The sequence below is a fragment of the Pagrus pagrus genome (assembly GCF_965226575.1).
Source record: "Pagrus pagrus genome assembly, chromosome: 22".
Taxonomy (NCBI): Eukaryota; Metazoa; Chordata; class Actinopteri; order Spariformes; family Sparidae; genus Pagrus; species Pagrus pagrus.
The window spans coordinates 9,154,766-9,179,540 of NC_140204.1; the positions used below are offsets into that span (position 1 = coordinate 9,154,766).

At 45.3% G+C, this 24,775-nt stretch overlaps 1 protein-coding gene across 9 annotated transcripts in view; it reads right to left on the minus strand.

Annotated features, from left to right (window-relative positions):
* LOC311251370 (solute carrier family 24 member 2) overlaps positions 1-23,598 on the minus strand; it is a 42,615-nt gene extending 19,017 nt beyond the window's left edge. Inside the window, exons 1-5 of one of the 9 annotated variants that reach the window (XM_084343750.1) lie at positions 23,287-23,598; positions 21,219-22,297; positions 5,883-5,929; positions 4,848-4,956; positions 1,981-1,995 (exon numbers count right to left, since the gene is read on the minus strand). In XM_084343750.1, coding sequence (XP_084199876.1) covers positions 1,981-1,995; positions 4,848-4,956; positions 5,883-5,929; positions 21,219-22,122 — 1,075 coding nt within the window. In that variant the 5' untranslated portion in view covers positions 22,123-22,297; positions 23,287-23,598. Of the gene's footprint in view, positions 1-1,980; positions 1,996-4,847; positions 4,957-5,882; positions 5,930-21,218; positions 22,301-22,941; positions 23,088-23,286 lie in introns of those variants that run through there. The other 8 variants (XM_084343753.1, XM_084343752.1, XM_084343749.1 and 5 more) reach the window with 8 other exon arrangements.
* Positions 23,599-24,775: the final 1,177 nt, after the last annotated feature.

Consider the following 24,775-nt stretch of genomic DNA (forward strand, 5'->3'; position numbering starts at 1 on the left):
ATCTGCATTAATGGAAAATATATTTCCGTTGCACAAGGGGTGGGAGGTCAGTTACAGTGAGTGCATTATTGAACCATGTGATCAATGGGGCCCTGGGTCACCACACAGACAGTAGGGCTGGCAGGGGGGTTGCCTGTTTGAATGGATTTCCTTCTCACACTAAATGGCTGGTCAAACAGTGGAAAGTAATAGCAGAGTAATAATTCATAATTCATCATTTAGATGTCCTTTTCCACTATCGTTTGCTCTTTTGCACATCCATTTAGTCCAGTTTGGGTATGAATAACACCCTCACAAAACTATGTCGACACATAAACCTCATTTGCTGCCCTTCGGCTGATTTCCTTACACGTCTGCATCGACGCCTTCAAATCAAACCGTGCGACACGTCCTCCTCTGTCTCACCAGTTCACCCAATAAGCGTACTGTCCTGCCAACACTGGCGTTAGCCAAACGACCTTGTCCTCTCCGTGCTCAGCCTGTGGAGGACTTTGGTACGACGTCTGCTCAATAAAAATGGCCTAACATCAACAAAGATGTCCAAGGCCACATCGGCATTGTGAGCGATCTTTCCAGTCCATCTCAGTGAGATAATGATCTGCACGCAAGCATCAGATGAGGTCTGTGCCGCCGTAGTTTTAGTACTGCACTGCATCATCACAGAGCAGTGATGAAAACACGGCCGCATTGTTAATTCCAATTTAGTTAGGATTTCTGCTGCAAATGTATGAATTTCATAGACTTACCACTTCTACATGGACCGCGGTTACATGCGAGCGCCCATATTCCTCCATAGTGAGGTCAACGTCAGCTATGGATATGCACGGACTCACCTCCGGAGTTCAGATCTCGGGGTGATAAATCTTATTGAAGGGTTTGAGCCGAAGGCATGCACGCAGCCTGAATTCTGAGTGCTGTTTTGGGAGGCTTGTTTCAGCCATCCACTGAGAGCTCGGGCAGCGGAGTGAGAGCCACTCTGCCCTTATCCCTCCCCATCTCTCTTTGTAGTTCAATATTTGATGCCACTCCTAAGTGATATTGTTTGTAGCTCCACACTGATGGAAAAAAGAGATGCGGGCACTTGTGCCTGGAACTTACTGTACCAGACTGTTACGACGTTCTGTCCAAAAGAAAAAAAAAAAAAAAAAACATGCAGGATTAAAGGTCTATTATTAAACTGAAGCACATTCACGATAACAAGTACAAGAGAGCTGTTGTTCTTGAACATAATTTGGATGCTCAATACACTGTATCTCTCAAAGAGCATGCGAATACTTAAATCCATAATAGTTTGGTGGGAACAGCTAATTGTAAAAAGGCTGTAGCGGGAAACTAATTTTAGTCCACTGCCATTAATCGCTCTGTCAAGCTCTTATTGACTCTGAACTCTGACATGGGGCATGTGCGGGGGACTGAGAAAGCATCTGGCAGCTTTCCTCCGTCTGCACAATACACAAAATCATGAACTAAGCACAACGTTGTCACGTCGAGAGACCTAGGACGTCGTGCTCCGTCTTCCTCCGACACCTCTGGGATGCTTAGCTAAAAAACGTCTGCGGGGTAAAGGACCTTCACATACAAGGAGCTGGAGGACAAGACGGACAGGAAAAACCCAAATCAAATCTCCTTTTGGGCCTTCCGCCTGTCTCACATGGAGCGACGAAACAAAGCTAGGACTAAAAGGAGGTCATAAGAGGAGAGAGAGGATTAGGGACAATGGGGAAAACAATGCAGAAATGGTTACAGAGGGTTTCCGGGGAGAATACATCCACAGAAGAGAATGAGATATTTGAAGAAGAGAGTCTGCAGGGATGGACAGTACAGAATTGACATACAGTAACAGCGGCACTTGGGGAATGTATAGGAGACACGTCGGGCAAGAAAGTTGTCTCCGGGCTGTTGGAATGAGAACAAACAGATTTTTTTTTTTTTTTTTTTTTTGGAGGAGGGGGGGATACAGAAATTAGAGGAGTAACTCACCAGAGTCAGCAAATTCTGAGGGGACAGTAGAGGAAAGAGAGATAGGAAGACAGAAACAGAGACAAGATAAATCCAGGTGATATTTAGTGCGATAGCCCACATTAAATCATTGATAGGTAGTACCCAAGATGAGAACAGCCCATTATATTGTGCTAGTAGAGTAACAGAAAGACTTGCACGTTAAATAACTTGATATTTTGGGAAGCTTTTTGCTTTCTTGCCCAGAGCCAGATAAGATTGACACCACGCGTGTGCGTCTGCTGTTTCCCCCTTGCTTCCAGGCCTTGTGCTTAGCTAAGCTAAGCGCTACCTAACTCTGGCTTCATATTTAATAGATAAATATGAGAGTGGTGTCAGTTTTTCTCATCAATCTCTCAGCAAGAAAGCGAAAAAGATGCATTTCCCGTAATGTCGAACTCTTCCTTTAAGAGAGCCACACGGGCACAGACAAAACCCTCAGACACCTGCAAACATTAACCAAGGTTTCTCCTTAAAAGCCTGCCACGACTTCATGTTGTCGTGAAGGAAACCTGGCCTTGATCTTGACAAAGTGTAAAGATGATGTAGCAGAGTAATACTTTAATTTAAATCTGTTCGGTCGGCCACAATGCAGATCAAATACTGTAGGAGGGACGGGAGCGATACAGGAGTGAGCAGTCACAATTTTAAAGCCATGAAAAACCCTCACACACAAACACGTACACATACAAACACACACATATACAAACACACACACCTCTAGCTACCCCCACTCTAAAAGTCTAACAAGAGAAACGTAACCTTTTCCCAGCACTAGCAAAACAACCTCAGACTTTTCCTTCGGCACGGAAGTGCAGACGACTTTATTTTGAGAAATATCTATGAAAAATGTATGGATGGAGTCCTGCCAGCTCCCCCTCGGCCCCGCTGAGCTACACTTAAAGCCTGAGAGCACACAAGGACAGGCAGCGCAGCCTCCGTCTTTGATGAGTGCACCTTTTCGCCTCTCGCGACGCTGCCAGCTCGCCAACAAAATGCTCCTTTGCATTAATGATATCAGTAAATGTGCACGGAAGACTCGGGGCCCTTACGGTAATGGATCGATGATATTATTTAACGCACTCAGACAAACGAGGCGTGTGATGAGTGGATTTTAATATGTACCGACCGATATCATTGTCACATGTTCGCCGGGGCCTGTGAAAACTTCCAACGTGTTAAGATGGAAATTTGGAAGTAATATATTCAAATCAAACCGGAGCCCAAGGTGTTGCTTTTGTTCTCTGTGGCACTTTATCCAATCCTCAAGTCATGTCACACTGTAGTCGTTGTTTCGGTGCATTAATTTCCAGTCGGTCACTTGCCAAAAGACTCATCAGTCAAATCTGGAATAACATCCTCGCATACTTTCTGTTATTTGCCTGTTTGACCATCTTAAATCCACTTTTAAGAAGCAACATATCAGTAAATGAATGTTGACGTGATTTCTTAGATTCTTGGCAGCGATTTGGACCTGAACACAAACAAAAACAATTGGCTTTTGACTTTCGAGCGTGCAATCCAGCCTGTTAATCTGCAAACAAGCAGTAAATGTGTCAGTCTACCGCCATCAGTGCACGTTAAATGCCCCGAATGAGAAACGGCTCAAGAAGGAGCGTCAGGGCTGAGACTGTATAACCCTCTCTTGTATATATACGACTGGCCGTACAGACTTTCATTTCCCAGCAGGCTATGATTTACATTTTAATCACTCAGATGGAAAGATGAATACACGGGAGACGGGACGCCTTGGATTCAATGAGTTGATGCATGTTAATGGGCACTTTAAGGTCTGTCTCGGCACAGCTTATTAATCTTTTCTGAGCTGACTCATTCCGTGTTTCGGCTTTCAAGGAATGTGCAGTCATTTAGGAGAAAGCCGAAATGCCTCCTCACTACGGAGCGGACGTCTGCTAATGCGATCACGTCCACACAGAGGGGAAAATTTTAAGTCCGGCCATTGTTTTATGCTTATAAATGGCTCTTTGACCTCGCCCTATGCGATCCCTTTTCCTATAAAAACTGAAAAGGGAATAAAAAAGGAATTACTTTCAACGCTCTCCTTGTTTTTTTCCCGGTACGGATTAGGATTCATCACGCCTTGAGATACTGCCTCCACATCCAATTCAAAGGCCTTTCACAAGACTTAAAAAGGAGACACTCTGCTGACAAATTCTTCAAACCCTCCCCAAACCCCTGTTTCCTCTTTGCTCCCCATTAATGCGTTTTTTTTTTTCCCTTCCCTTCGTCTTCGGGTTGAGAATAGGATGACACTGCACCTCCCCCCGGCGTATTAACATATTCATCCCCTGCGCCGAGCACTGACACTGCCGTTTTACATTTCCTTTAGCTAAGCTAATAGGCCTTCATCTTGGATTAAAGGAAAATGATCTTCCACCTCGGCTGTGCTCTGACACAGCACCGAGCTCACCTTGTCTCGTACAGACGATTTTCTAAAAAAAGGGATCAATTCAGTATAGGAAAGAAGTATTTCTAAGTGTTTATTGTGGAGGCGCCGGATTTGAAGATGTATGTAGTGCGGGGCACTTGTGTATGGATGAACGCCGATATTTTTTTATTTGGACCGTGGACTGAATCACAACATGTTGCCAAAAACAACCATACGGCTGCTCGGTGCTGCTGTCCGTGAGCCAAGAACGTGAGCTCAAGCTCAGGGCGTGAACATCTTTTTATGTTCTCATAATACACCGCAGTTTTCTTGCAGTAAAGGTCTTAACGCACATTTCTGACATCTGAAAACAGGATTTAGAAGAAAAAGACAAGAAAAGAGACGATTGTGGACAGAAGAAGTGCTGAGGAGTTGTGTTTCTATGCACAGATTGTCTTACCTTCACTTAAAGGGTCCAGCGTGTGAATCATCAGCTGGAAAATGCTGTTCCTCATCAAGCTGTTGTGCAGGGAGGCGGAGCTGCCCCCCCTCTGAAGCCGAGGCCTGGCCTGTGAGAGGAGAAACAAGGTGTCAGTCGAACGTCCTGCAGCCTGGGATGACACTTTCTACCTAGGATATGTTATATATATACAACTTTGGTCCGACAACAGGTTCTTATGAAGCATATATACTGATATTAACATCAGTCTATCAATTGTAAGCACTTTACTAGAGCCATTTCTAATCCAGGCTGTGTGGAATATGGTTCCCTAATCCTCTTTTGCATAAAACCCCTAAGCGGGACCTGCAACCCAGTAAAACTATCATAAAGTGCCTCGGCTTCTTAATAATATCAGCCCAGCGGGTTGAGACAGGCATTCACGCTTTAAGTGGCGTCTGAGTTCTTTCTCCCAAAACGACCCTCGCCAAGGTCACTCCGGCAGTCGAGGCTGAACCCGAGAACTGTGGGAAATTAGGCACCGTCGCAGGCGGCAGCTGCTCAGAGAGTGTCCCCCTTTTTGGCTGCCCACAGGTGATGCGTAGGCACAGGAGGTGTCAGGTGCTAATTCACAGGCCCATATGGGTGTGAGCGGGAGGCAAGGGAGGACTGGCAGGGCTTGTGTAAGAGGCGGCGTCTCGCTGCGAACCTGAAGATTCTCCGTCTGCTGCTTTGTTTTATCTTCTTCCTCTGCGATCTGCATGAAAAGTCAAGCGCTCGGGTGGAGTACACAAGCATTAGAAGAGTCGTAGGCTTTTCTAAACACATGCTCCTTCCTCGATCGCCTTTTGCATGCCGCGCACAAAAGCGTAAAGGCTTTTCGGAGAACAGACGGAGCTACTCTCTGCACACAGGGAGGCTGAGGGTTGGAGATAACAGTGTACATGTCTCGTTCACAGTATGGTGGGAGAGACACAAGTTACGCTACTACGTCTACACAGAAACGGGGACAAACACGGAAGCAGACAGGAAGAGTGTCAATCAGACAGGACCTACCGACAACTTGCCGTCATCCTCCGGCGCCCCAGGACTTGCCTTCTCATCCAACACAGAGAGAAGAAGAAGTAAAAGGGGGGGAGAAGGAGAGACAGAGAAAACAGGACATAGATGTGAAGCATGCCGCACACAACCACACGGACGAGATGAGAGGACGATAGAGAGAGACATTGCAGTGATGGCGATGACTGACTGTGATGTAAGTGGACAAGACTTGAGGGACAGATCCCCCCCACCCCCACACTGTTGTGCCCCGCCTGCTGTGTCAGTCACAAGCTGAGCAAGACGAGAGCGTCTGCTTGAGTTTCCACGAAAATTCATTCAAAAATGTCGTTTCAGTTCCCCCTCGTTTGAGTCGAGGGCGTCAACTCGTGTCAGAGCTTCTGCCATATCTTGGTTCACACTGTAAAAGTGGAGTAGAGTAAAAAAAATGGGAAAATAACAATGAGAGTTTTGGGAAACACGCTTATTTACAGCTAGATGAGAAGACTGATACCACTATGACACCTATCGTATGCTTAATATGATGCTACAGCCTGCAGCTGGTTAGCTTAGCGTAGCAAAAAGAGATATGAAAGCCTAACGAGGGGCAATTGTAACATCTCAAACTGCACAAAGCAGGAGCGACGCACGTGGTCTTAGATGAACCCTCTCTGCATGCCAAGTAACAAAACGATGTCTCGTACCTGTACAAGTTTTTCCTGCCAGAACTAATTTTCGAGGTAAAAATGATAAATCTTTCTAGTTTTTAACACCAGTCTGTTGTCTTTAATTTGATATCTTTGTGGGGGGAAAAAAAGTATATAAGCAAATTTCTCAAAATGTTGAATGGCTTTAATCAAATCACTTCCCTTCACTTCAAAAGGTGCCCAACTTTATCCGTATGGCCTGTTTAACGGACCAAAATGCAAATGCCGTCAATCTTCTCCTCCAAGAAAACAAATAATCATATTTCCCCGAAAAATTTCAAACTAAGTAAACAACCCTAGAAATTTCTTGAGGGCTTAAACCTCTGAAAACTTTTGCCTCGCAACGCTGCCAGTTTTTAATGTGATAACTTTGCCTTTGAGAGTGGGTACGTGCCAGATCGAGCCAAAGTGACTCCAGTCTTTTAACAATCACTCAGTTCTCTGCTATCATTCTCAGCAGGGCTATTTGGCATGTGCGGCACTGTAACACAGTCTATTTCTGAAACAAAAGCCTTTCACCAACTGCCTGACTGAACCGCGCTCACTTCATCTCCAAAAACGTGCATGTGTGTGAAATAACAGTCGCTTAAGGCCCCTCTGTATCTAACTGCGACGGGGGAACAAACACAGAGCTTTTTGTTTTGGATCTTAGCGTATCGAGGCTTTTGTTTTCGCAGCCGACACAGAGTTTTCAGTCAGAAATGTTGAAATGTGAAATGTGGAGGAACTGGTGTGTGTTGATAAAGTACACAACGGCAAGTTAAATGCAGACAAATATCCAGTGTGATCTTGCGAGTGATTAAAAATGCAGGGCACGCAAACGTTTTGGGTTTTTTTTGCACGCTAAATGACACTGCATAGCATTGAATATCAAATCTCTTTATCGGGACGGAGGAGTGTTAACTCGGTTTTAAAGAGGTGAAAACTTATGTGGGTGTTCGCCTGAACAGATTTCTGGATTAAAGGGGCATTATGTAGTTTTGGGGAAGAAACTTTAATCAGAGGAAGATCTTCACTGGCTGACTTTTTTAAGCCTAAACAAACTAAATAAACAAAGTCTAACTGAATAAACAAACTGACCTTAAAGGACAACACAGTTTCCTACTGTTTTACTTTGTTTATATGTGGCGGACCCTGCCACCTTTCTAGCTTCAAACAGTGTTCTTTCTTATTAACTTATTTATTCAATTATGGAAAAATTAATATTTCTGAGTTTGTGTTATTACCTCATTAATATTGTAAAAATAAAATTCTGCGTTTGAATTTTCTTCTCCAAAACAACATTGTGCCCCTTCAAAAAAAAAAAAGAAAAGAAAATGTAATTGTTGATGTCTCCTGTTAATTAGAGTTTAATTAGGAATTTACTAAATCAAATTAAATTCAACTTGAAAGAACTGTTACATGGGAACTAGTTTAAATTCAGGAAGGTCCATCACTGCAGTCATTGTGAATGTCAGTTCCCACTGTGTCCCACTGTTTCTGATTATCAGCTCATAATTTACCATATATTAGGTTTCCCTGTGTATAGCTACAGAATAATTGCAGAAATGTGGCTGCTGAAATCAAACACTGGAGCAGAAGCTGAGCTAATCCTGAGATTTTCCACCGAGCTATTCAACTATAACCTAATTTTTTCCCCCCCATTTTTTGTATCTGCAGGGTAATTCCCTGCACACTGAAGGTATAATTATTCTATTTCACTCCCTATCACCCTCCTCAAAGGCAAGTCAGGAGGGTTAGGAGAGAACAGGTGAATGTGCCAGATAGAGATTACGCCATGGGTCGCTCATTAAGCCAGCGTTAAATATTATGACTAATAATCACATAGGGAGATTAGTATGTTCTCGGGAGTTTGTGTGTTCCCTAATACCGGCAGCTCTGCCTTCCAGTTCTTACGTAATGTCACATCAGGATCATTCTTGGAAGCGGATCAGCAGAGGGAGATAAATGTCCCTCTGCAGCCACATGCGTGCGACGCCGCGTTACGGAGAATTATCGATGAGGAGTGTGACATCATGCAAAAGCACTTCCGCTTTCATCGCTCAAATTGCCAACAGCTCAGAGGGACGGGGGGGCTTTCGGAGGAATCTGAGCACGTTGGTGGAAAACGCTGAAAGCAAAGCTGCGAGTCCTGACTTTCGAACATCACGGGCGGATTACGGGTCGTCTCGTATGCGGCGTGAGTGCACGAACGGGGTCTATTTCTGGATTATTTCGATTTGCATTTCCTTTATACTTGGACACCAAAGGCAAATTACACAGGAGAATAATAGCTTTTTTTTCCTCCCCACGCTCTCCAGGTCTCCAATGGTGCAGTGTGATTGAGACCATCATAGCTGTGCTTGATCCTTTAAATCCTTAATTTACATCTTATTATACCTTAGATATACAATGAATCAGGATAACAGCAATCAGCATTACGTTTTAGAGATCTCGTGAGCCACTTTACATATAATATCCACTTAATTTCCCTCTCAGCGCTGCCTGGGTTTCTGAGAGTTTGCAGGGAATTAAATCTGAAAAATCTAAATGCAGATTATATGAGAGCGGGGACCGTCATTAGGGATACTGTCATTACAACACGCCATCTACTGTAACTGCCACAGCAATAATTTAACCCTCCAACTTTTTATTAACGCTCTATACGGTGCATGTGCAATCATAATCTTCACTTCCAAGCAGAATCAACACAGACTTTAGATTTAAGGAACGCTTCAACAATTTGGCTTCGTTACATGAGAAAGTTGCCGACACTCTCATGAGTGAATGCTAAATATTAAGATAGCGCCTAAAGAAAGTTAGCTTATTTTAACGTAAAAGACTGCAAGCAGGGGGAAATTGCTAGCCTGGCTTTGTGTAAAGGTAAGAAGATGGTTAGGAAACTGGTGAGGTGTTTCCCCCTGATACCATTCTTTATGCTAGGCTAAGCTAACTGTTTTTTGGCGGCCATTTTCCTCTGACATTGTGCTCTGGGTGGATGCAGGGAGAATTTTACGCTGCCTCAGTTGTTGAGTAGCAACTGAAAAAATACTGGACAATGAAAACCTGGAGGGAATTTGAGCGATATTTTCAGATAAAACTAGCTAACGTTAGCATTCAACCACTTCCTAGCTATCATTACAGTTCAATTACATCCTGTGGTTTTCACTTCCAGGCTCAAATGAATGTTTCCAAGACATGGGCTAAGAGCTAATTTATGCCTTTCTTATCGAATTGTGCAACACTATCAAACAGTCATGTTACATGTAGCTAGGAGGTGGAGTCATCAGAAGCTAATGGTTCATCAAATGTGCTGTTTTATCTTGAAAATTGGCCTCATGTCCATCAGGATTTCCACTGTCCGTCGTCTTTTCAGTTGCTGATCAAGTGTGGAAACGATTTGTCAGATTCCTGCTGTTTACACGGCTTTCAACCTGCAACGCGGCAGTACCACAGTCGAGCTTCACACCCTGAGCGTGATGTCAGAGGAACATGGCGTCACCGTCATCAGCAACCACACGTATCTTTCCTACGAGGGAAACCGGAAGACTTCTCTACAAACTCTCCGCCAAACAAGCATATTTGGTGAGCAAAATGTTGAACTGTTCCTCTCACAAATCAAGTAGATCTTCCGGGAGATCTGAAAAACTGTAGGAGATGTGGATCTACTATAAGTAAAGCATCTGTGAGCCTGTAAAGATATGTGAAAACCAAGACTGCCTGCAGCTTGTTAAGCAAACTTGAAAAGTGAAATCTTGCACAGCTCCGGGCGTTTGCCTACACGTGCTTACAGTCGGCAGCCTGTCTGTCAGAGCATGACAGGATGCCCTTCGAGATTTGTCCATCTAGATTCATCGTGTTAGAGCTAAACTGTTGAGCAGCACGACTGAGCACCATCCCTCTCTCCCCCCTCTCCCCCCCTCTCTCTCCCGTTTTGCCTGGAGACGATAATGATGATCTTCAAGGAAAGGAGGGAAAAGATGCACAACAAGTCAAGAAGCCATCCACTTGCTAATTAGTAACCCCTTCATTTTTCTAACAAGCAGAACTAATTACAGGATCTGCCACGACGTTGATTTCCCACAAGGCAATGCTCACCAGGACTAAGCCAAAATTGCTTCCTCTTACTCCCCCCCCTCCCACGAACCAATCAAACTCAGGCTTTTGGGAGACAAATAGGGGAACAAAAACTGCTGTGTCATTTTTGCAAGTGAATGTAATCACGCAAAGCCGGGTTTGATCAGGAACATCAGTACTCCGCGTGCCTGCAGTGTACTGTAAAGTCGGTTTTCTTGTGTTACTGACTCTTGAGTTAATATTAACGTTCCCCAAACGACGCACTCGCCAGATTACATTTAGTTTGTGGATGTGCGACTTAATGTTTTAGCTGAGTAAACACGGGAGGTGCGATAACGACCTCCTGCGAGCCTGATCAAATGTGCAGTTTGTCGTTCCTGACGGTATCAGAGCTGCTTTTGATCTGCCGATGCTGTAAAGAATAAAAGGCTGAACGCTGTCTCTTGTCGTTGTGATTTCCAGCAAACGGTGAACAAAAGTTTCCTTCCAGGAGTCGGTATTTATATTCTGCAGCGTGTCCACCGTGCTCCTGCCGCAGCGCTCTCTGCCCCAGATTCATGCCCCAAGCCTTTTTGATAAAGTTATATATTGTGTTTTGTGGGTAACTTCGCATTTATATATCATGATGTGAAAGTACACAGACAGAAGCTAGGATACTACAGGCAACGTGCTCTGAAACTACTGTTTACTGGGATCGATGTCAATATCATTAGTGAACAGGAACTCAGCCCTAACACGATAAGGAGTTCAGGGGAATGGGAAAGTAGACACGCTCGCTTCTCCGACCTGGGATGGTTTGGACTGTTCTCAGACATAATATGAAATAAAAGCTGCAACACTTAAGTCAACAAACCAATTAATCAATCAAGAGAAAAATCATCAACAACCATTTGATTAATTAATTGCTTTGATCGTTCATTTCTTACAGATTAATGTCAAACATTTGCTCGTTCCAGCGTCTTAAATGTGAGCAAGTTGAAGACGTCACTTCGGAGTCACATTTGACATTTTATAGACTAAATGGTAAATCAATTAATACTGAAAATAATCGTCAGACTAATTGACAATGATTATAATCGTTATTTGCAGCCCCTATATGCAATGCATCCTGGTACACATACTGTAGACGCTGTGGGACAGGACGTCCAAACAGCTGATTTGTATGTCCACAGATACGGAAGCAGGGAGACTTGATATTCAGGTCTGATGTTATATTAAGTCCTACACATCTGATTTTATTTTGTCTTATGTTAATGGTTAGGCAGGTCAATAAATCCCAGTAAACAACAATATATTAGTCTATCGGTCCATACTTCAAGGGTTTTCCACGTTTTACAGGCTTGTCTGTAGCTGCTGTTAGCTAGTTAGCTCAGTTAACCGTGCAGCTAGCAGGAGGACTAGGAGCGGAGTGCGATGTCAGTATTTGGATAAGCATGTCATTTTTATCAGGATCGATTCATTTCCCAGTTTGGGGATTTGATGCCATGAAGAAACAAATATCATCAGACTTCTTCTTAAGCTCAGTTTCAATTTTTTATAAATCTTATTCAAACATACAAGAAAAGCACACATCATCAAGAGATTTGCGTTTCAAGTCAGCAGCTATTACTTCATAACACCTCATTCACGTAATCCTGACTGACTTGCTGTGGTGTTTTGCTGCATTATCAGCACTTTAGCAGCCACAAAAGAGAGCCTTATCATAGAGAGCGAGCACGCAGAGGAAGCTTCCTCTGCGTGGCCGGTCACATTTAGCACGGACGGTGTTATATGCTGATGGAGCCCTTTCAGGTCACCTTGGTGGGCTCTGAGTGGGGACGGGGGTTGAGGGGGCAGCCTCGTGCATCACTCGTCCGTCGCTGATGGACATAAGTGGTAACCCTCTTAGACGAGAACAGAGGAGGAGAGGCTTTCAGCAGATTCGCCGAGCCCCAGAGCGTTTTCTAATTAGCTCATTAGAGACTGTCTGATTGCAATCACTTCCATTTTAAGAGTTTACCTTCTTGAATTTGGTTTAAAAATTCTCTATCTGCGTGGTGTCAGGTCCCTCTGCGACTGTGATCTCCCTGGATTTCACAAAATGCGGGTATTACGCGAACCGCAACTCTCGGAGCTGATGTAATGTTCAGCTGCCGCAGCTTAGCCGGGCTGATGTTGAGGGTCAAAAATCCCCCCGAGGAAGGAGTTAAGTATGTAAGGCCGGCTAGTCCCTCGGCCAGCGCCAACCATATGCACGGTTTCCATCTCGCTGTGGTTGTGTGTGTCATTTCATACGCCCACGAGATAGGGATCTGGGTGCCCTTCACATGATGCTTTTACAGTGCAGTTACATTAGCTAATTCGACCCCGCTTTCAAAAATAGCCCGTGATCGATAAGGCTTTCAGTTTCTTGCAAGCCTCAACGTTTCACCTTCAGGCTCTCCCTTGGAAATAAAAAAAGCAAAACAAAACAAAACAAAAAACAGCATTATCTCATTTCGAGTTTCTCATAATTTATTTTTTCAACATGGAGCCGGCATTGCTAAATCTGGATGCACATACGTCTCGACCTTCAACAGACAAGGGTCATATTTGTCATCCATTACAATGATTAAAGCAAAATATAATGTATACCTGAGACTGTGACAGCTCATCTCAGATTTGATGACCTGTATACTTGCTAGTCGAAGAAGCTAAAATTAGGCGGTGGTTCAAACAACGGACCGATCAAATAGAAACGGCCTCCAGTGAAGACAGCAGTCAGAGCTGGAGCCAGAGTTACTCCGGCTGTCTAGGCCACAGCGAGATTATACACTCAGGTGAGCATTAGAGGTGATCTGGGCCTATTTCGAACCATCTGGCAATTCATGTCTATGCCAGGTAGCGTCTTTGAACAGCTAAGCGCGAGGTATTACGGGTGGTTACTTTGAAGCCGACGGTGATGGTAAAAATTGACACGACTGCATTTTTACAAAAAAGCACCAGGAGAAGAAGGATTGAAGGTTGAGAGGGAAGAAATCCAGCATTACAGCCACTGTTACTTAAAGGTGCTGAAGACCGGTTGCGGTAGAGATGGTGCTGTCCATGGTGCTGCATCACCAGCAAAGACTGGGCTCAGTGTGACTGGATGTGAGCTTGCTGAGTTATAAAACCCGGGATCGACGGCGCTGTGGAGTTGGTGTGATGTCAGAGGAAAATGGCGGCCGTGTGAAGAAGGTCCATTGGCATCAGGGGCGAGTACAGATGTCTTTCTGTCAGTCTTTTGTCTTTTTTCTTACATAAACACCTCTGAAGTGGCCCAACTCACAATGGCTTTACTTTGCATGTATAATGCACAAAACAATAAGCTCCAGCGTTTTAATTATTTTTAAAGCAGACTACATTGTCGTTTTGATAATCACACGGACGCTGTAACAAGTGACGGCGTGACCTTCAAACCGCTAACAACAGTGAGGAGGCAGTGAAGAGCCACGCTGTCCGCTCTGATAAGAATGGAGGGGGGGAAGCCAAATACTACAATAACCGATCCAGGGCCACATGAAGCAGCCATCGGCACCTGTGACGCAGAGGAGAACTTCGCCTTCCACAATTATGACCGCTGAATGCAGTTAAATTGGATTGGACAAAAGCGGAATAATTGTGGACGACAGAAGGAGAAGAACCCGACACGCTGTGCTCTGATTGGCCCGTCACTTTATCTGTATTGGCTGGTCCGACGGCCCGAACGCAAGGTAAAAACCTCCAAAAACCTAATTACTGGCTCGACGCTAGCGCTCTGCCCTCCCCTCCCCCTCCTTAGACAAGGAGCCACAGCTGGAGCAGATGATAAAACTTGGACTCCTCATCGTCATGGTGAGATCAAAGTCGCAGGCTTGCTATTTTTAAATCATTGGACTCCGTTGTCGCTGGCTGAGCTCGAGCGCCAAAACAGCTCTGTTTCTCTCTGCGAGTAGGTGTGTGAGGCAGAGGTGTGTGCACGTATGACCTTAACATCACACCAGTGAGCATGTAGAAACAAAGGCGGCTCATCTCGGCTTCTTTACGTGTATTTTCATTGATGATTTAGGCATCGAAACCATCAGAGCAACTATTTCTGCTCTTCTTTTCTTCATTCTGTATTTGTAGTCAAGTAATATTTCTATTTTGTTGACCTTGGGCCTCCACACAGGCTATGTTATCGACTTCCACCTATTTTTCATTCAGTTTAAACCAAGGTCACTTCCACAACTTTCCGTTGAAAGGATTCAAACATGAATGCTTTCATAGAAATACACAGTAAAAATAGAGGACGAGGGCATGTGTGGTACAAATTACACTGCAGAGAGAAAATCCGCTCAAGCTCAGTCATAGTAGCGTCGATGTGTACATGTCGAAGAATACAAAAATAAGGTTAATATTTCTGGGTATTGTGCAAACCAGACTTTCACTGTAATTAAAAAACGAATATTACAAAAGGAATTTCCTAGAAATTAGCTTGACAGCTGCTTTTATTACCGCAAAATCCAGCCTGAAAGAAGCAGTCTGAAGCAGATGTAGTTTATAATTTGGTTGGAGTTCAGCGGGGCACATCTGGATTTTGCAGAAAATTAGGCTGACATCCGTCATAATGGGAGATAATCCCATGAACACGTCACACGACTAAAATACAGAGCTGGTGACAAGGTCCATTCGGTGCAGCCTGATGTTACGGTGTGTGAGGTGGGGTTACACTGGGATTCGACTGGATACAATAAATAAACCTTGCAGCGTGCAACGTCGTGTTTCATGTGTGAATATGCAGGCGGTGCACGGCATCGGCGCCGGTGCCCGAACGTCCAAATGCACAGGGAGGAAACGCAGTCTGCTCCCTGCACAGAACCCGCCTTGTAACTGATCTTTGAAGCGCATCCTGATGGAAGATCTCGCCTCCGTGACGCTATTTATAGCTCGGTAATACATCAGAGGTCGCACCTTCCATCTGAGCAGAACCAACATCTGCCTCGATACACGCTGGCTTATCCAACATTGACGATAGCAGGCATCTAATAGTGTGGTTGAATGCAGATTTTAACCTAAAGTCCACTCTGTGAGCTCTATTTATCAAATGTATGTATGAGACGTTTCTTTTCTTGTCGTATCCGTCATACTGCTTCATGTAAAAAAGCTCATATAATCAAATGTAGCTTAATGACACATTGTGAGATGATATGCGCCGTTCAGCTGCTACTTGTTTGTGATGTGTTGTCAGACGTGGCCACGCTCTTCCTTCAGAATGACAGACAGCGACTTCATCATGGTGACAGACAAACTTTGACTTCTGGCGTGTCATAACAAGTAGACGAAGGGGGTCGTCACTCCCCCGTCTTTCATGAAACCATAGTGCACAAAGTGCTGGCTAATCTGATCTGCCCGAGCCGGCATTTTCAAAAGCAGCCAGTCGGTCCATCAGCCAAACAATGAGAGAGGCCACAAGATAACAAGATAAGCCTGGGCCGGGCCTGGTGAGGTGGTCCTGAGGAGGGGGCGAGGGGGGACGCGCACATGATGACCCTGCTAATGCCAGGTACAGACTGAGCAAGCCGCCACTGGCGTTCCTAATAAGGTTGAGGTTTTGAAAGGGTCGAATCTATCACAGCTGCTGTAAAAAGAAGGTGGTACAGATCTGAATGGGAAAATGCTACATTTCTTTAGTCACTGTGGAGCGTGGTGAAGATGCCAGCAGTGATTGGCTCGGCTTACTGGTCTGTTTTTTTTGCAAACAGACAAAAAAAGAAAAGGATCAGTTGGACATCAGCATCGGCACGCAAAGCCAACTCGAGTACACACTCGTCTGTTGCTTTTCCAGTGAAAAATGCCCAAAGCAGCAACAGCTAAAGCCTAATCGATCGGAAGAATACTAATTGCCAATTATTGTGATTGTTCGTTTCAGTCGTTTTTCACATTTGCCGGGTCCAGCTTCTGAAATGTGAGGATTAGCGTCATTTCTTTGTCATTTATGAAGAGTTTTGGACCGCTCATTGGACAAAAGAAGCAATTTGAAGACGTCACTTTGAACTGTGATGAGCATTTTTCACATTTTTAAGAAATGTGTCATAGATTTTTTTATTTTATAGGATTAATTGCCCATAACGAAAATAATCATTGCAGCCGGGGAGACATTCCCGAGCTGTTGATATTCATATTCCTCCATCTTGCGCTGCCGTAATCTCCCCACTAGTAGCCTCGACCTCTTTTGTGACCTTGAACTGTGTCTCCAGGGTCTGTGCAATGAGGATTTACCGAGTGTGTGGGTGTGAGATGCGTTCAGATGTCACGCGAAAAGGCCTCATGCGTCGACGACCTGCTTCGGCCACTCTGCGCATACCAAGTCACCGAGTGAAGTGTTCGGTAATCAGACCTTTGGGCATCGACTCTGTCCCGTTAAGTCACCGACCCCACGAGCAGACTAAGCAGCTTAACTGTGAGAGAACGTGCCACGAATAAGAGGAGCGATACAGTAAAATGACGCCATCGCTGACCTATGGAGCCTCGTAGCTCAAAGGGCCAAGATGTGTGACAGTGAAGAGTCACCCGAGGGGGGGGGGGCTGACTTGACAGATGTGACAAGATAACAGTGGCACACTATATATACTGCAAACACAACAAAAACAGATGACTATGGCGTCAAAATCCGCAAAAAAGGATATTTTAAGCTTCACAAAGATAGTATTTGATGCAGGGATATTGCCTTAAAGCCCTATCCTCTTACATCAGTATTAAATCAGTATTCTTAAATAAAAAATCCTGCGTTTGTCAGCGGCATCTCAGACGTCTTAGTAGATGTAACTGGCACGCACCATATACACATTCGGATTATGCAAAGGGTTGTGAAAAGTAGATGACAGCAGGTGAAATCCAGGCGGTCTGCGGGGTCTCGTCTCACAGGAGACAGGGTGGCAGAGGTGGCAACCTAACTCGCCGGGCTGAGGCAGAGTGCCCTTGTTGTGAGATTAACCAGCAGCTAAGCACTCATTAAGTAAACAAAGGTATTAGGCACCAATCAGACCGGAGCCAGTAGGTAAATACATCCTTCCAACATCTGTTCGGGTCAAAGACGAGCGAATAAAACCACACGTCACGCACTGGGATCGACTGGATTACATGAGTTTATGAAAGTTACTTGATCCTTGTTACAAAATTTGAGTTAAAGCTGCTGTTATCAATATTTCATATTAACAGGCGATCGAACGGCTACGTGTATATGAAAGGGTGTGGGTAGTGACGAATCAGCAGACAATGGTCACCCAACTCTACTGCTCCCATTGTTTTGGTTTGGTGTGGCCCACGACTTTACTGTCTGGTTCACTCTAACTGCACTCAGCTGCAGCAGGCTGTAAAACAACCTGCACCGAACTTCAGCGACAGCAAAGTTAGCGACTAGCTGGTGAAATAATGAAGCGTTTAGCAGCTAGAGAGTCTCATTTTTCTCAGGAGTTGGTGGAGACCAAACCAGAGCTAAAAGAAAGTGAATATTGCACTTATTACACTAGGTGGCCAGAAATATGGACCGGCAGCCATTTTCCTCTGACGTCACGCAACATATTTGATAAGTATTAGCTGTGAAACAAACCACCTGGTCGTCAGGTTAGCTTAGCATCTGCTGATGTGTTTAAATAAGCCACTTATTGCTAACTAGTTCAACTTTAAAGGTGATAGTAAGTCAGTATGGTGTTCACAACTTGTTTCTGCAAAAAAAAAAAACAATTAATGCAGGTGAGTGTAATTTGTTAAGTAATGGTATGATGCTGTTTATTTGGCGGTGCATCCAGAGGTCATGTTCCGCCTCCACACCTAATGATTTATTGACTGGGAGCTGAGCTTCTGCAACTTTGCGTCAATCTGTCATCACCAGTGGTCAGCAGTCACGGCGATAATGGATTTCATGAGGATTTCCAAACTGCAGGAGCGTTTGTGCAGGCACATGTCGCCACTCCCCAAACTATGTGATGTCCTGAGCTTCCATCCGTGTGCCCAAAACACGACGCGCTGAAAGAGAAATGCATTTGCTATCCTACTTTCCTGTAATTCCAAGTCAGTTTAAGTGCAGGGCATTATGGAGCATTCATTGTTGTGTTAACTGGATTGCGAGATTATGGCAGATTACATTTGATGAGGCTGACCATTGAACTGCCGTAAAACAATGGCTTTAAATAGACCCAGCATCCACACTGAGATCTGACAGTTCTGCGTGCGTCGTATTGGTAATGTCACGCCTCGTCCCTGACACCTCTGATCTGTCAAACGATCGAAAAGCAAGCCCTGCTCTCACCATTTAACGCTCTGCCTGCGAGCCAAGGCATTACTTTTGAGACAATAAGAGAAACAAAGCCGTCTATTTTTACATCGCCGGGAGCAGAATAAACAAGATGCATAAAAGAAACTCTTGATCTCAATAAAAAAAAAAAAGAGAGAGAGTAGTACAAGCAGTTATGTAATGAGATGAAAGGCAGCGGCCCCAGACAATCCAAAAATGACTGATGACTTCTAAATGCAGAACATCACACTTCGGTCCGTGTTACTCTCAGGATCTAAATTTACGTGGTATTTATAGCATACGTTGCCAACCAAGCGACCTAACGCATCTTTAGGGTGACGCCGCTTCCCTGTAGCTGCTGACTGCCCGGCGTTTCTGTCTATGGCAGCAATGTAAGACGCGTCGGGGACATCCCAATATCATAATGCGTGAAATAATCTCAGGGAAGCCCATTTTAATCAAGTGTTTAGTTCAAGGGCGTGGCGTCAAATGACATCCGATTGTCCTTACAATGCAATACTTTACACCTGAACAGGATTAGGGACGCCTTGGAGCTCCAGTCATGACAGGGGCATGATTAAAAAAGCAGCTCTCGGTTCATAGTAGAGAATGTCACGTAAATATAGCACGGCAAAAAAGAAAAATCACAAAAACCGGAGCCTCTGTTATGAGTTTGCTTGCTCATCCTTGTCTTAAGTCATGTATGAACTTACACCCACCCACACGCACGCACGCCTGCTAAATTGCCAATTAAATCCCAAAATAACACTTGCGTCTTGAAATACGCACGTCCCCAAAGTGTCAGGGCTTGATTAAAAAAAAAAAAAAAGGGTGTTTAGATGATTATATTCTAATAATATGTTTGCCTTTACTAGCTCTATTAACCCCGTAGACCCCAGACCACATCATAGAAAGGAGGTTAACTCGCAGCCTATATATCTGGTAAAACAATGAGCAGGGCGGCGAGAGGTGCAGGAGGGAGGAGAAGCTTAATCTGCTGCGAGCGTCACAGGAGATGAGACATGATGTCGGGGTTTGATCGACTCATCCGTCTCGCACTATTCCCCCCCCCATCAAAAGTTGTTTTTCCACACACTCACACACACACACATGCTTCTGTTGGCCAAAGTACCCAGAATCCATTGCAGCTCAAGGTCACCTGAGTCTTCTCTGGCACTCAGCCTGTGCACTTCAGCTCTCACTCTTTTCTTCCTCATGAGCCCTTGATGAAATAAGCATGGCGGGAATAGGACCTATTTTCATGCTTGCTCCTGTTTTAATAAAGACTTTAATTTTAGCATCGTGGCTAACGCGCTGCACATCAAATGGAGATGCTGGCTGCTTCCTCGAGAGTCCCCTCCCCAGCCCCCAAACATTGTGTAACCTGCAGTTTAAATATCCTTTATGTACTTAGAATAAATCCAGATTTAATTAAAGCTTTACAATGCAACTTTCTCCAAATTTCATTTCCATTTCATGTAACAAAAGAGATCTAAATCCTCCCGGATAATCTCTACACCAGTATCAAATTGCACTGCAGCGTCTTTTGCCCTCAAGTGTCATTGAGGGAGTGAATCATATGTGAAGTAACGTAATGATTTCAGCAGTTTTCGCCTAATCAGTGTTTCTGCAACTGAGCAAAAAGTTAAATATGGCACTGGATGACCGAGACTACCAGAGCCGCCCAGAAGCCACTTCCTGTCTTTGTGGTTCGCCTCGCCACGCTGTGTGTGGTTTTGCGTGTTTAAGCAACATCTTAAGCAATATTTAAGCAGGAAATCTTCAACTGGGGGGGAAAAAATAGCTCCTTAGATATTCCGAGGGATTTGTTTCTCGGACCGGGACACAATTTGTAGAGCTTAACCCAGAATTACACATTTGAGTCTGTTTTATTAATCCCACAGTGGAGTACTGTACACCAGTCCTGTGCAGCATTCGCTTGGAGCACATCAATGCACAATGGTCAGTTTAGTTGTTGAAAGTGGCCCCACTTCACACCCATCGCTTATTTTACTCATTCTGAAGTGATGAACATGAATGACATCAGCTTAGTCTCTTACAACATAGGCTACAGTATGTTTGGCATTGGTCGTTGCATGTTGGGTGATCTTTGAAAATGGTCATTGATGAACAAAAAAAGATGCACAACTGAAACATTTGTCATAGTAAGCCTGGCGTTCCCACGCCAGAGGAGACCCTGAAGGTCATTTCTATTAGCAAAAACACTAAAACTCATTACAGCACACCTCATAGTCTGACATTTCATAACATGGTACTTTCAGGAGGGATGGTGGTGAAGGGAAGTGGGAGAATAACAATGCAGTTCAAGAAACCAACTCACCTTGGGCTGCACTTCTACTTCTACCACTTGGTTCTTGCTCATGCAATCTTTGACAAAGCTCTCGACTGTACTGTTGAACTTCATGAAGATCACGTAGGCGGCGTAGCCTGACAGCAGCGTGACACTTTCCCACACGGAGATGATGTTATCCAGGAAGAAGATAATGAGCAGGATCAGATCCAGGATGTAGAAGGAGACGTCGCGGAAGAGCGGCCACCACGTGAGGTTGAGGATCTCCTTGGAGAAGATGGCGCACATACCGATCACGAAGAGGATGTTGAAGACGGCCGAGCCGACGATGGTCCCGATGCCCACGTTGCTGTGTGAGATGAAGACGCCGATGATGGAGGTGAAGAGCTCCGGGGCTGAGCCGCCTGCCGCCATGAAGGTGGCGCCCGCTACGTCGTCCGAAATGGTCAGCTTCTCTGTGATGACGGTCAGCGCTGGGACGAAGAACTCGTCACACACTATGGCTAAGGCAATGAACATGTAGATCATGCCGAACATGTGGAGGACCACTGCTCCTTGGCGCCTCTCCTCGAGGGTGAAAAGGTCTCGCGGGTACTCTCCGTGGCTCTCGTTGCCATCTGCTGTCGATTTCATGGCTATTGGCATGTCGGCTGACACGTTCGGGTCCTTCTGAGGTGGGGTGAAAAGTAGAGTCCTGTGGGGGGCCGACTGGTGGAGTCTCTCCTGGGGGAGCACTGGCTCACTGAGACCCCCTGAGCTCCAGGTCAAGGCACTAAAGGAGACGGCACTTAAGGCCACCATGCTGAAGACGAACCATAAGATCCGAACTGGCCTCAGCTTTTTCCGCAGACACCGGTGGGTCTGTCGCTTGCAGGCGGCGCCCAACATGGGCCTTCGCTCTAGCGAATGCTCGCAGGGTTGATCTGAGCCCATGTTTGCACAGCTCGTGGTGTCCTCACTCTCAAAGGCTAGGTAGGTAGAGGTGAGGGTGGGGAGCAGGTTTTTACCGGAGACAATGCATGGCGTTGTCTTCAGTTTCAAATGAGTTGAAGAGATTGTAGGTGCTTTCCAGGGTCTGGTTTGCCAAATGATGTCTTCATATTAGCCTCTGCTGGACAACGTCAAAAAGAATGAATGAATTATTGAGGCAGGAGAGACTCAACAAATTATGATAGAAGTAAAGACTGTTTGGATATAAGCTCTGTCGGCTTCAGCGGCACAGACACAGATAGATACTTCACACAGACTCTTCTTCCGATTCAGTCTCGACCTTTCTTTATATGAATTAAAACTACAAAATGTAATAAATAGATGTAATAGCCGGATTAACCAATAATCGTTCGCTGCTGTGGAAAAGTCAGCGACAAATCCGGACTAATCTACTCCTGACCCCTGCCAGAAATAGCTCCGTTTAGATACACAGAAATGGAAATGAAACAGGAAATTCTTCATTACAACGCCGTGCAGGCATGTGGGACATGAAAACAACTATTTGCTGCATACGTCGAGTTTGAAAATCACCCCAGTCTCTCGGCACACGTCTCTATAATGAAGTTGCAACACACTACGGAAGACAGAATGCCTCAGTAGACTTACATTAGCTTTTCAATTACAATTTCCAAGTGGTTCAATTGAAAAAAAACCACAAGATGAGGCAGCCAGACAGAGAAACTTAACACAGGCAGAGGATTCTGATTAGTGACAACTTGGCAGCCCATACATCAGGAAAAAAAAAAAACCTGCTGTCTTCACCTGGGAAAACATCAGCAAATGAGGAGGCCGGAGGTTTTTACGGACACCACTTGGCCGCAGTCAGCGGTGACGCCGCTGCTCAGGTGAAAAACAGAGAAAAACACATCCTGTCCTGTTTGACTTCTCCAACGACATCAACTCTTCTCCCCCCCCTGTCTGCCCTTCAGTGTCGCCCTTTCAGCTGTATCATCACACAACAAAACAGCTAACCCATCATCACCCCGATCAAAACAGCCCCAACATGAGTTGTTTTTTTTTTTTTTCCTCTCCCCCCCTTCCCTTCCCTTCCCTTCCTGGCGAAGGCGCATGACGCGCGGGGAGGCTGCGGACGGCGTCCTGCCTTACCTTTGACAGAGGCGAGAGAAAACAAGCCGCGCGGCTCAGCGGCGCGTTGAAATTAGGAAATCCTCTCCGGTGCCCTCTTGCTCTCATTGAGCAAAAAAATGTGACCGGTCTCCGCTCTCCGACGACAGAGGAGGAGCTTTGGAGGGAGAGTCGGGGTTGGGCGAGGGTGGGAGGGGGAGAGAGAGAGAGAGAGAGAGAGAGAAAAAATGCTTTTCCAACTGCGCTCACCTCTCTCCCTCACAGCAGCTGCAGCGGCGGCAGCATCCCTCCCGTCTCGGATGATGAGAGGAGGAGGATGAGGATGAGGAGGAGGAGGAGGAGGAGGAGGGAAAAAAATCCCCCCCCCCCCCGGTCGAAAATACCTTGCTAGTGTAGCAGAATATTGTGCTGGGCTGGGCCGGGCTGCCCACGTGAACCCGCTTGGTTTATTAATAAAGCCAGGTAAGCGGCAGACAGCGTATCCGTTCCTGCTGCGCTCACGCGGTGGGGGTTTGGTGATGTTGCGTTTTGAGGGAGGAGTTGCCGTGGTTACACAGCAAAGGCAGTTTCCACAGATTTTTTTTTTTTTTATGATGATGACGGAACAGGTGGATGCTGCTGATTTATGTGCACGCCTGAGGTCATTTCAAGGTTATACGCAGGAGGTGGATCCACCTCTGGGAGGTAACGCTGTGGTGTGGTGCAGCATGGCTGGTTGCACACATGATGCATCCTCACACCTTCATTTTCAAGGATTTATTATTATTATTTTTTTTAACATTTGGAGAAATCTGCATATTGCTTTACTTGGCAGGAGTTTTATATTCGTAGGCGTGTGTTCAAAAAGATGCTGCAAGCTTAAAGGGTCACTCGAACAAATTTTACACATTAAAGTGTGTTCGCCAAGCCCCCCGAGGGAAGAGCGCCAGGCTCTGGAGCCAACCTTCAGTGGCCAAGTCGGGTAATTACACCATCACGTGATGCGCTGGGGCCCAAAAATACTGCAATGGGTACATCTTTTGGAGCGCGAAATGACCCGTTTGACTGTCAGTCGGGTCAGTGAAATTTGGAACGTCAAGACGAGCGGCAAGATGAAATCGTTTTATCGCTCAGGCGCTAAACTGGAAGTTAGCCGGATCAGTCGGAGGATCTCTAGTGCTCCACAAAGCGGAAGATCCGGGTACATTTCTACCCGGGAAGTCGAGCCATTTCGGCTTCATGTCCCGCTGAGCAGGAGTGAACGGGGCCTGTGTCCTTGGTGTTCACAGGTCTTCAGGAGTACCACTGTGGATGTGAAAAAAGTAGTATATATCCTTTTTTTTCGGCTCTAGAGGAAGCTGCATGTAATCTGATACATTACCTCCAGTAATGCTAAGTAGCATTGTGGGTAATGTAGGCACCAAGTTTTGAAAAGCAGTCCAGTGGCTAACCATTGCACTTTATAAATACTGAAGGATGGTTTTAAAACAAACGATCAAACTCGACACAGCAGAACCAGAGATATCATATT